This window comes from Zonotrichia albicollis, chromosome 7 (assembly GCF_047830755.1).
Source record: "Zonotrichia albicollis isolate bZonAlb1 chromosome 7, bZonAlb1.hap1, whole genome shotgun sequence".
NCBI lineage: Eukaryota > Metazoa > Chordata > Aves > Passeriformes > Passerellidae > Zonotrichia > Zonotrichia albicollis.
In genome coordinates, this window is record NC_133825.1 from 4,567,122 (window position 1) to 4,579,480 (window position 12,359).

Here is a 12,359-nt window from a genome sequence, read left to right on the forward strand (position 1 = left end):
GCCACCCCCAAACTGCCCCAAGCATTTACTTGGCTTCGCCTTTGTTTTCTTTCGGTTATGTTTGCCCAATTATCCCATCTTAAAAAGGCCAAACAATATTAAAAGTAGTAACAATTTTAATTAAATAGTTTAGAAAATATATAAACAAAGGATAATTTGGTTCAAATAATAGCGCATAAGCAAAAACAACCGCCAGGTACGGAGTGCAGGGTTCTTGACCCTTGCCACTTCGCGTACAAGCTTGCCAAGTGAAAGTCACCCCTTATATGCCATGTGTCAATGCCATCTCCTATTTTCAGTTCGTCACTTTTCTGTCTCCGCCTTCATTACCACCTTTACCATGCATGCTCCACCACTCGGTTTGGTGGTCGCACAAGTCTTTGGGGGTCATCACTGATGAAGGCTCTGTAGTCTTCTACGTTGTCCTTTAATTCACCTTTGGGTTACACATGCGCACCAAGCCAGTACAATGTAAGCCTAGACTAACATATCACTGCATCTACATATCAAAGCAATAAGTCCCTTATAATTAGGATTTTCTTGGACCCAACCAGTTTCTTGGTCATTTTTAGCAACTGTATCTTCAGCTTCTTTCCTGTGGTCCTTGAAAACATCTGCTTGGAAGGGGAGGGTGGGTGGAGCCCCTCCTTTCCCTCTCTTCTTTGGCATTACAACTTTTAACTATTAACTATTTTATTATTCTCAAATATTAATTACTGTATCAATATTGATTACTGTTTCAATTTTTATCAGCACGAATCATACCTATTTATCACATTTGGTAATACAAATATACAATAACAGTATTATAAATAAATTAGAACAAATAATTATCATTTATTAATTCATTACTTTTTTTTACAGGAAAATGCATAAATTTTTTATTCTTTGGGATGTCATTCTGTAAGACACGGTCCAAAGATCCCTCACATGCCTCACAACCACCAGCAAGGACGGAGATTGAAGCCCTCCCCAACGACTGAGATGAGACCTTTAAAATTCTAACCCAGGTGTGCTGGCCTGACTGGAGCGGGATGTCTGCCATAGGAAGTGAGAGGTTTCCCATAGGAACCAGTCGTGAAACAACGGACCCCTCTCACTGCTGGCACCAGTTTGTGCTGTTCAGGACTGGACTCTCTGTACCTGTCCCCAATGGATTTTTTCTCCACTGTGCCCTCCATGTGCCATCCTGCTCCCCTCCTGACAGTAGATTATAAAAGAGCCCTGAGTTAACCAAAGACTTTGAGACTCTCCCTGATGTGACCAGACAGATCTATTGGCCCAACCACAAGGATTTCATCTCTCTGTTGGTAGCTGTTCCTCCCCCCCAACCCTCCTTTCTCTCTCTCTCTGTCCTTTATCTCGTTTCTAATCCTTCTGTTACATTTGTTGTGAGCACTCAATAAAACATGCATTTGTTTTGATTGAATGTCCCCTGCTGTGTGTCTTTAGGTACTGGAAAATAATGATAAATAAAGCACACATAGTTCATAGTATAAAACATAGACACCGGCCCAGGGATGGGAAGTGTGCCTCTCTCTGACCTCTGGCAGGCCAGAGAAAAAATGTTATAGGTAAGAAACAATAAACAACCTTGGAAACCAGAGATGAAGAATTCAGACTCCTTTTTTGAAACACCAGGCTGGGAAAAAAGGATTCTCAGGGTCATCCCTGACTGCAGGCAACCCGAGATTGGCCTTCTGGGCTGTCTGGGTCAACATTAGAGTAAATCTGGAAGTTTTGCTTTAGCCTATTAAGCAGTGTTGCTGGGGTCTCGTCTTTTTCCTGGGTGCCTTCAAACTCTAAGCTGGTATTGCTCCCTCTAGAGACGGATTCTTTTATCCCTCTGCTCATCAGGGACCTGTAATCTCTCATATTCCTTCTCCCCTCTTCTTGATTAGGGTCCCAGGCAGGCTGCACTGAAGGCATTGTTTGGTCACCTGGGGGCCTTGGCTGGTTTTCTTGCTCCCAAATTTTCATTCCTGCAGTTCTTATGAATTGAGTCTCTTCTGGAGAAAATAGGATGTTAAAGATGGAGTTCAATTCTCCCCATATATAAATATTAGGGCCTGAAAATGGATCAATTTGATTTGCTATTCTTACTAGGTCTTCCACTAAATTTCGCAATTCTTTCTTAAAGTTTCTAACTTTGGACACAGTCAAAGGAGCATTTACAAATCCAATCTCACTGGCCACCCCGCCCATGAGAACTTCTCTGAGGGGGAACAATTTTTCCACTTCAGCCTCTTTGGACCGGGTGTTACAACATCAGCTGTGGAGGCTGACTGGGTAACTTCACTCTTGGGCATGAGATTCTGAGATGTTGTTTGGCTTCTCATTTGTGGTGGGGGAGGCAGAGCAGGAACTTGCTGGTGAATAAGGGGTGCATGAGATGGCAGAGGTAAGGGGACGGTAGTGAAGGGTAAAGAGAGTAAGGAGAGGGTTGAGGGGAAGGTGGTAGAGGTATAACTGGATAAGGAGGTGGTAAAGGAATGACAATTGGGAGAGGAGGAGGAATTGGGTCCACAGCAAGAGGAATTGGAGGAAGGATTTCAGGTACTGCAAGGGTAGAAGCAAGTAAGTGGTCAAGGGGAGTCCCAGTTTTTGTCAGCCTTCCCAGCCTCTCCTTCTTTTACTTTCCTAGCTTGCTTTCCCTCTTTTAATTTATAGACTCTTGTATTTTCCTCCTCTGAGGTGTACTTTAGACAACAGGTTACATTCTGAATGTGATGGGCCTTTTGCAAGAACTTGGGGAAAGAAAAGAAGGTGCATCATCCTTGGACATAGAGGCAGGTAACTCATAAAATGTTTAAGGATGTTGTTAGGTCATGCAGAAAAAAAATTAGAGAGGTGGAAGCTTAAGGCTAAACCAGGCCACTTCTCTGAAGGAGAATAAAACGGTTTCTATTAATACATCAATGGCAAAAGGAGGTACAAAGCCAATCTTTTGTCATTATTAAAAGGTATATAGTTACCAAATATGAGGGAAAGGCTGAGGTACTTAACTCCTTCTTTGCCTGAGTTTTCAAGAATAAGTGAAGTTGTCCTCAGGACAAGTGTTCTCCTGAGCCGGTAGTTCAGCACAGAGAGCAGAACAGCCCCCCTGTAATCCAGGAGGAAGCAGCTTGGGACCTGCTGACCCACTCAGATGCTCACAGGTGTCTCTGGGAGAAGATGGGATCCATCCCAGGGGGATGAGGGAGCTGGTGGATGAGCTCCCCAAGCTGCTCTCCATCATTTACTGTCAGTGCTGGCTCAGCAGGGAGGTGCCAGAGGACTGGAGGTGCCAGTGTGAGCCCATCCCCAAGAAGGGCTGGAAGGAGGAGCTGGGGAACTCCAGGCCTGTCAGCCTGACCTGGGTGCCCAGCAAGGTTATGGAACAGATCACCCTGAGTGTCATCACAGGGCACCCACAGGATGGCGAGGGATCAGAGCCAGCCACCGTGGATTTCAATATCTGCACTGATGATCTGCAAGAGGGGATTGAGTCCAGCATCAGCAAATTTGCAGATGACACCAAGCTGGGTGTGAGTGTGGATCTGCTGGAGGGTAGGAGGGCTCTGCAGAGGGTCCTGGACAGGCTGGATCCAGGGCCCAAATCCAACAAGGTGAGGTTGAACAAGACCAAGTGCTGGGTCCTGCACTTTGGCCACAACAACCCCTGCAGTGCTACAGGCTGGGGACAGAGTGGCTGGACAGCAGCCAGGCAGAAAGGGACCTGGGGCACTGATGGACAGCAGGCTGAACATGAGGCAGCAGTGTGCCCAGGTGGACAAGAAGGCCAATGGCTCCTGGCCTGGACCAGGAATGGTGTGGCCAGCAGGAGCAGGGCAGTGATTCTTCCCCTGCACTCGGCACTGGTGAGGCCACACCTCGAGTGCTGTGTCCAGTTCTGGGCCCCCAATTAAGGAAGGCCATGGAGGGGCTGGAGCGTGTCCAGAGAAGGGAAACAAGGCTGGTGAGGGGTCTGGAACACAAGTCCTGTGAGGAGCAGATGAGAGAGTTGGGGTTTTTTTATCCGGGAGAAGAGGAGGCTCAGGGAGACAAGGCGGTGTCAGGGCAGAGGTTGGACTTGATGATTTCCAAGATCTTTTCCAACCTGGATGAATCTGTGACTCCCTGGAACCACCCTTGGAGCAGTTGCAGGAGGAGCCCTGGGCCTCCTCTTCAGCAGCTCCAACAGCCCAGGTCCCTCAGCTTCTCCTGCCAGCCCCAAAGCCCATCCTGTCAGTCCTGCTGTGCCTCTGCAGCTCCTCCTCACTGCCCAGAACAGGGAGCCCCAGAGCCCGACACAGCAGCCCAGATGTGCCCCCCTGGCCTGGGGTGCCTCTGGCAGGGGAGCGCACCAGGCACTGCAGGAGCCTGCAGACAATTCCTGCAGCACTTGTAGGATGATCCTGCTGCTCAAGGGACGTTACCATGGTGCCAAGTCAGGAACAGCAATGGGGAGTGGGGACAGAGAGGAAAGGACAAACAGGGATGAGCAGTTTGCAGGGGGGGAGAAAGAGATGGGCAATGGGAAGAAATCTGGATCAGGAAAGAGGAAAAAAAAACAAAGGTGAAGCCAAAGAAATGCTTGGGGCAGTTTGGGGGTGGCTGCCAGGCAGCCCTGGCTCTGAGAAACAGCATCTGCAGTGGGACAGGAAACTCCCAGCTGACAGGAACAAACTTTCTGGCTGACTGCAGAGGCCACTACAAACCTGAGTGGTTTCCCTGCCATCCCCTATCCCTTGCTGGCCTCAGGGGCTGATGGCACTTGTGCTCCCTCGGGTTCATGTCCCCACACCAACAGCATGGGGGTGCTCCCCCTGCTGTGTGCAATGCAAACAGGGGCTGCTGAGCCAGTGCTGCCGTGTCTGTGCCTGCAAGGATGAAGCACGTGTGTGAGCTGGGAGAGAGGCCAGGGCTGCAGAGGGGGGATGTTGTTGGCAGCTCCATGAGGACGCTCTGGGACGCTGCCCTGGGCTGTCCAGCGCACTGGGGATGGATCAGCCCCTGCTCCGCTGCTCCTTCCCCTCTGCCCCAGGGCCCTTGCAGAGCCCCAGCCATGCTGTTTGCCCCCAGCCTGCCCACGGCCAGCCTGGGGCTGCTCACGGGGCTTTTCTGTACTGAGCATTGGCCTGGGCGTGTTCTTGAGAGAGCCTGGGCAATGAGCCTGGAGCCCCCAGGCCCTGGGCTGAGGTTTCAGCGCTGCCCCAGCAGTGCCCATGGCCTGTCCCTGCTGCAGCCCCGGCACTGCCGCCCCCAGGGCTGTGCCCGGCCCCGAGAGCACCCAGGCCCTGCAGCAACACCAGGGCCACCAGGGCAGCGGGGCAGGGCCACGGCAGCAGCACTGGCAACACCAAGTGCTGCTGCTGCTGGGCACAGCTGCTGGGCCAGCACTGATCTGCCCCCAGCTCTGCACACAGGCATTGCTGCAGCAGCTCCAGAGAAGGCAACAAAAGGGCATCTCTGCACAAAACTTTGCTGGGAGATCCTTCAGTTACTCTAAAGCCACTAAGAGCGCAGCCCCTCATTGACACAGTTTGTGGCCACAGGGAAGGTAGAGAGAAACAAAATGAGAAATGGCACAAACATTGCCATTTATTTGTGGACAATATGAATATCTAAAACAAAGGAAAAAATACCACGACAATCAAACCAACAAGATGCATCAAAGATGAATTTTATTACAAGTGATTTGCAGAAATTGGCCAGCAGTTTACTGTTTCCGAAACCATCCTGTCATCAATCTCCCCACTGCAGCCTTGAGCTCCTTGTTCCTCAGGTTGTAGATGAGGGGGTTCAGGGCTGGAGGCATCACTGAATACAGAACTGACACTGTTATATCCAGGGATGGGGAGGACATGGAGGGGGGCTTCAGGTAAGCAAATGTGCCAGTGCTGAGGAACAGGGAGATCACAACCAGGTGAGGGAGGCAGGTGGAAAAGGCTTTGTGCCGTCCCTGCTCAGAGGGGATCCTCAGCACAGCCCTGAAGATCTGCACATAGGAGAAAACAACAAACACAAAACAACCAAAAAACAGAAAAGCACTACCCATGAGCAGACAAAGTTCCCTGAGGTAGGAATTTGAGCAGGAGAGCTTGAGGATCTGTGGGATTTCACAGAAGAACTGGTCCAGGGCATTGCCATGGCACAGGGGCAGGGAAAATGTATTGGCTGTGTGCATCAGTGAATAGAGAAAGCCACTGGTCCAGGCAGCTGCTGCCATGTGGGCACAAGCTCTGCTGCCCAGGAGGGTCTAGTAGTGCAGGGGTTTGCAGATGGACACGTAGCGGTCGTAGCACATGAGGGTCAGGAGATAAAACTCTGTTGAAATGAAGAACATAATGAAAAATAGCTGTGCAGCACATCCAGTGTAGGAGATGTTCCTGGTGTCCCAGAGGGAATTGTGCATGGCTTTGGGGACAGTGGTGCAGATGGAGCCCAGGTCAGTGAGGGCCAGGTTGAGCAGGAAGAAGAACATGGGCGTGTGCAGGTGGTGGCCGCAGGCTACGGCGCTGATGATGAGGCCGTTGCCCAGGAGGGCAGCCAGGGAGATGCCCAGCAAGAGGCAGAAGTGCAGGAGCTGCAGCTGCCGTGTGTCTGCCAATGGCAGCAGGAGGAAGTGCCTGATGGAGCTGCTGTTGGACATTTTTTCACTCTGCCCATGTAGTCCTAGTCAAGCAGAGGACAATGACAAGTCAGAGCAGACTTTGCTGAGCAATGTCTAAGCCCTCTCTCCCATTTCTGCCCCTCCTGCTCTGTATCACCCAATTTTCCTTTCATTAGAGTCCTTCCTTCAGCCCCGTGCTTGAGCTCTGCTGGGATCTGGCTCCCTTGCTGTGACGAGCAGGGGCTGTGCCTGTGGACACCAAGGGATCAGCTCTGCTCTTCAGCAGTGAGGTCATGGGAACGGGGACAGGGGCCAGTCCTTGGCTTGGATTTCATCAGCCCAAACTGCTCCTGAGGCAGAGGAGCTTGGCAGCATCTCCTCTCCCAGGGCTAAGGAATGGTGACAGCCAAAGGCAGTTTGGGAGGGTTTCCTGCTGTGCCCAGGGAGATTAGAGAGAACTGTGCAATGCAAGAGCAGTGGCTGTAACTCAGTGAAGGGTGAGGGGAGCTGCTCTCTCAATCCATCTTTTCCCAGCTGCCTTTTCTGCGATCCAGGGCAGTCTCTGTGTTCCCCTAGAAATCAGCCTGACACAGCTGAGAGCAGTGGGACCCACAGCAGAGCAAACTGGCTCAGCCTGTCTCAGTCTCAGCCCCCTCTAGCCAAGGACACTCCTGTGCTCCAGTGTCCCCTGGAGGCAGCTGACAGCTTGGGTGGCATCCCCAGGACACACCAAGGGTCCTGTCCATGGCACTGCTTGAGGAGAGTGGGCTCATTGCCAGTCTCCCAGGCTACCCTGCCCAGAGCTGCCCGGGCACAGGGAGCTGGGATACCCCATTGCTGTGCTCAGCCTGCACAGCAGGAGCCCAAGGGCTGGGCCTGGCCCTGCAGCTGGAACTGCCATTGCACAGAGCCCCTCAGCAATGCCAGCAGCACCTGGACAAGGAAAGGAGAGAGAGAGAGCCTGGCCTGAGGAAAAGCCTTTCCCTGGCCAGCCCTGCCCAACCCCTGCCAGGCAGCAGCAGGGCAGGACAGTGGCCCTCAGGCCCTGGTCAGCAGGGAATGGGCACATGGCCGCAGAGATGCCCTTCATCTCTGGGGCTCTGCCAGCCCAGGAGGGACTGAGGGCCCTGAGCCCCCGGGCTGAGGGCTGTGCTGGCTGCGAGGGGACCCAAGAGCTGTGCTGCTCAGGGTAGTGTCTGCGCTGCAGGGCAGGCCCGGCAGGTGCCACATCTGCCCTGCAGCAGGGCTTCCCTCAGCACTGCCTCCCTCCCTGCCTGCCCATGGCTCTGCTGCTGGAGCTGTCCCAGCCCCAACTGCTCCTGCGGCCCCGGGCTCCTTCCCTGCCAGAGCTGCCAGAGCCCAGCCCAGCCCCTGGGCCACCCCTGCCCTGCAGCTGCTCGGCCCTGCAGGGATTAAAGAACAGTTTCCCCAGCCTGGGCACCATGGAAAGGTGATGCTGCATGGATCTGGGAGCTGAGCAGGTGCAGGCACTTGCTGAGGTGCCTAGGAGTCCTCAGTGTGATGGTTTAAGAGCCTCAGCCCCTGCTCTACCCTGCACAGTTAATTTTCTATTGCCACCAAGCTGAGCCAGGGAAAAGTGGGAGCACAGATTCAGGAAAGCAGAGACCCAAGCATGAAACTCCAGCCCTGAATGAGCTCATGAAAAGTCCCCTCAGAAATGAGCTGGGCATGAGCTGGAGCTCTGAGCAGCCCTGGCTGCAGCCCCAGCGTCACCCCCGCAGCCGTCCCTGACAGCAGAAGCTGTCCTGCCCTGTCCCTCTGACGGTGCCCAGGGCAGCCCCGCTCTGCAGCACATCCTCCCCCAAAAAGAAACAGCAGCAGAGCCATCCTTACAGTCACATCAGTCCTGTCCTGGGTCACCTGCAGGAGATCCCTCCAGGAGCACAGGTGACATTGCCCTGCACCCACACACTCACCATGCACAGGGCTGTAGAAGTGTTTCCACTAGTGAGGTCTCAGCTCAATGTCTTCCCAATCCTGATTGCCTTCTGCCTGGCTCCTGTCCCCTCAGTGCCTGCAGGCAGAGCCCTCAGCCCTGATGGGCTGGGAGAGGAGCTGGCCCTGGGAAGAGCTGTCCCTTAAAGCTCAGCAGCACAGACACAGCACAAGGACTTTAATGAGCCTCTTGGGGCTTTGGTGTTGTTTACATCAAACTCAGTCCCTGAGAGAGTGTTCAGAAAACTTCTCAAGAACTCAAATTTAAAAGTAAACTCTGAAGTTTCTTGAAGTTTTAATGAGTCCCACAGATGGACACAACTGGGAAAGCGTCCCCAGGTTCCAGTTAGAGCAGAACAATGGAGGCCTCAATGACAGATGGGGACAAATGAGGCAAAGGTGTCTCTGGTGCTGAGCACACCTGGATGTGTTTGAGGAATGCAAAGGGCCAAGGCCTGAGCCCCAGCCCCTGGACAGGCAGATCCTGTCCCTCCCTCCTTGCTCAGGGCTCTTGCCGGGATGGGCACTGGCATGTGGGGATGTGCAATGGCAAGGGCAGGAGCATGGGGCGGCCCCTGCCAGGCTGCTGAGCAGGGACAAGGAGGCAATGAGGCCCCAGGCCTGCAACGGTCACTTGTCTCCTGCTCCTGCCTCAGGCCCAGGCCCAGCAGCCATGGCCAAAGTGCTGCCCAAGTCGGCTCTGTCAGGGCTGTCTTGCAGCTGCTGCACATGTCTGTGCGCTGTCCAGCTCAGGCTTTCCTACAGTGTCCCTTCCCTGCTCCTGTTATAAATAAGAAGTATGACTAGGGCAATAGTCAAGCAGCAATCAATTTATTAATTAATATGGTAAAGTATGAGCAATACAGTGCTGGGTACAGTGGGAGAAGTTTTCCCTCCAACTGCACACAGATAGTTGATGGTAACAGGTATTTATAGGGGTCCTCATAAGCTTTCTCAGCAGTTTCTATTCCAATTTTTACTCATCAGCAGTTTCTATTCCAAATTTTTATGTCACAATTCTATACACTATTGTGATTTAGTTTTTCTCAGGATGTATCCCAAAAAGAGTATCGCCAGATGATGGTGGTCCAGTTTCCAAAAGAAGAAAGATGGATCCCATCTGGTGGAGTCCAGCTCCCCAGATGTGTGTCCACCTTTTAATTGCAAGGACTATAACAGTGATGCCCAGCTTCCCTTGGTCAAAAATATAAGTCTTTGAGTTGATGTTCATCTTCCTTTCTCAAGCTGCTGTTCTCTGTTTTGTGAAAGTGTGAGATAAGCATGTTTCCTTTATCTATATTTCAAAGCTATAGTTTCAAGGACTGAAGCAATACTCTAAATTATACCTCAAAAGGGTATTATTGCAGAACTCTTTAAGGATTAACTACAAGCAAAGAGCAACATCCTTAACGCTTTAATTCAAATGCTCCTCCTTCAACCAAGGTTAATTGCAAACAAAACATAGGTTCAAAGGCCTTCTTCCATGCTTTACTTTCCTCAGTTATTATTAGAATTCGCAACTGTCCCATTGTCTGTCTCCACACATATCGCGATCACAAATACACACATTGCCTGTTTGTACCTGACATAAAACACAGCTTTGTATTTCACACGTGTCACAGCTGGCACTTAAAACATTGTATGTCCTTCAGGTACTGCAGAGTGAGCGATATTCCATCTTCCAGAGGGTGCAAGATCAGCTCCGCAAGGCATGGAGGACACGGCCTCGTCTGTCAGGGCTCGGCTGGCTGAGCTGCTGGAGCTCTAAGGAGAACTGATCCTGGAGGCTCGGTCTGCTAGGGCAATATAAGGCAGGGGGAATTTTCCTTTTCTTTAAGATTTGTCTTTTCTTCTTTACATTTTTTTTATCTCTATTGTAAATAAATAAATTAAAGGGTATATATAATTCTATCTATTATTATATATTATAGATTACTGTGAATAAAAAATTCTAGAATGTGTTATGATACACAGACTGCCTGGAGCTTTTCTTTCCTACCCAGGGTCTGCAGGGCAAGAGGCAGGAAAGGGTGAAAAGGGAGCTTGTGCTCAGCAGCACAGCAGCCTGAGAGGGGGTGAGGCCCTGAAGGGGGAGAAGGGTGCTTGTGCTCAGCCAGCTGCCCAGGCGTGCAGCGGGCAAGGGAAAATGGCCAGAAGCCCCTCGGCCTTTGGTGGTTCTGATGAAGCCTTTGTGCTGCCCACAGAGCGGCTGGGCAGAGGCCAGAGCTGCGGGGATCCCTGCCAGAGCGGAGCCTGGAGATGGCCACAAGCCCTGTGCCAGGCAGGAAGCGCCAGCCGTGTCCTCCTGCCCATGTGCTGCTGGCTGCCTTGCTGAGGGCTCCCAGGTGCCTCTGCAAGGGGCTGCTCTGGAGCTGCTGTGGGGCTGCGGCGCTGCTGCCGGGCAGCTTGGCCGGGCTGGGCAGAGCCTGAGGGGCTGGGGCGCTGGCAAAGCCCTGAGCAATGGGCTGTCAGAGGCCACAAGCAGCCCCCCAGCAGCCGCCTTGATCCTGCCAGAGTTGACTTGCAAGAGGCATCCTGGGCACTGTGGAACTAACAGCATCAGTGTTGTTGGAAACAGAAATGCAGGGAAATCTCAGACCTTTGGTCTTGTCAGCAAAACTTAGAATTAAACACAGGATTTGATCGGAGACCTTGGAAAGGGCTTCCAAACTTAGGTGCTAGAAGCGAAAATGCAGATTTCTTGTTTATAGCAGAGACAAGGGGAGGAAAGTTGATGTGGAGGAAAGTTTAGGGTTTTAGAGTTCAAGATCTAGGAAAAAATAAAAGTAGTTACAATGGTAAACAAGAAGTTTAGGATGCAGTGCTGTATGTTTGTGTGTCATAACATGATTGGCTGAAGTAGCTTACACTGTAGCATGAGTGTGTAAGAAGAAATATTGAAGGATTGGGTCCAAAACATAAATATTCTTGTTGGCTGTGTCTTCTTGGCCAAGAAATCCTTCAAAGCTCTTGTAACTACAAGTCTTATGGCCTTGTGAGCCATGCAGTGCAGATGTGAGCAAAACTCACTCTTCCTTTCTTTGTAGAAGAGAAGAAAAAGCAACGGCATCATGTAAAAAACTCGGAGGTCTGCTCTCTAGCTCGTTCCAAACTTCCTCAAATCCCCCAAAGTGGGATTTAGCTACAAAGAGATGACAAGGACTCTTAGTGCTGGCTCTTTGACTCCACAGCAGCTGCTTTAGAATCTTTCACATAAGCCTGAGTAGTCATGTGCCAGAAATGGATCATTTGGAGAAACTTTCCCAACTGACTTGCATGGAGGTTTGTTTGAATGGTATTTGAGGAGAAAGGCTCCTAGCAGAGGTCTGGGCTTTGGCCTAGCTGTGTCCCCTGCTGATTGTGAAGTGTGCCATCAGTTGCAGGGCTTTCTGGGCTAAAAATATCATCAAGTCCCTTGGACTTGCTCTTTTAGGGCTCTAAGAGCTGGACCCACTTTCAGTGCAAATTTGGAGACCTCATCCCTGGGTGGATGGACCACTGAGGATTTTCCCAATTGCTGGGAATGGTTCTCCAGGTCCCTTGTGTAAAACGGGGCTCCCCAGCACCTGCGCATCTGCAAGATGATAAACAATTGTCTTGGTTTGAAAAGAGAGGTATCTGCTAATGAAGGCAGAAGGCTTCTCTGAAATGGAAAATGTAAATCTCCTCCCTTCAAATGATTCTAATTTAGAAATTCAAATGCTCTCAGGGAAAGATATGGGGATAGGACTGAGCCCGCAGAGCCGGGCAGCGTTTGCTGATGGTCTGAGCCCTTCCCAAAAGATCCTGTGCGGGCTGTCTTTGACAC

The 12,359-nt window shown here is 51.3% G+C and overlaps 1 protein-coding gene across 1 annotated transcript; it reads right to left on the reverse strand.

Moving 5' to 3' along the window:
• Positions 1–5,701: 5,701 nt before the first annotated feature.
• LOC141729560 (olfactory receptor 14A16-like) lies at positions 5,702–6,634 on the reverse strand. The gene is given in 1 exon segment (XM_074544265.1): positions 5,702–6,634. A coding segment is annotated over 1 exon segment (933 nt).
• Positions 6,635–12,359: the final 5,725 nt, after the last annotated feature.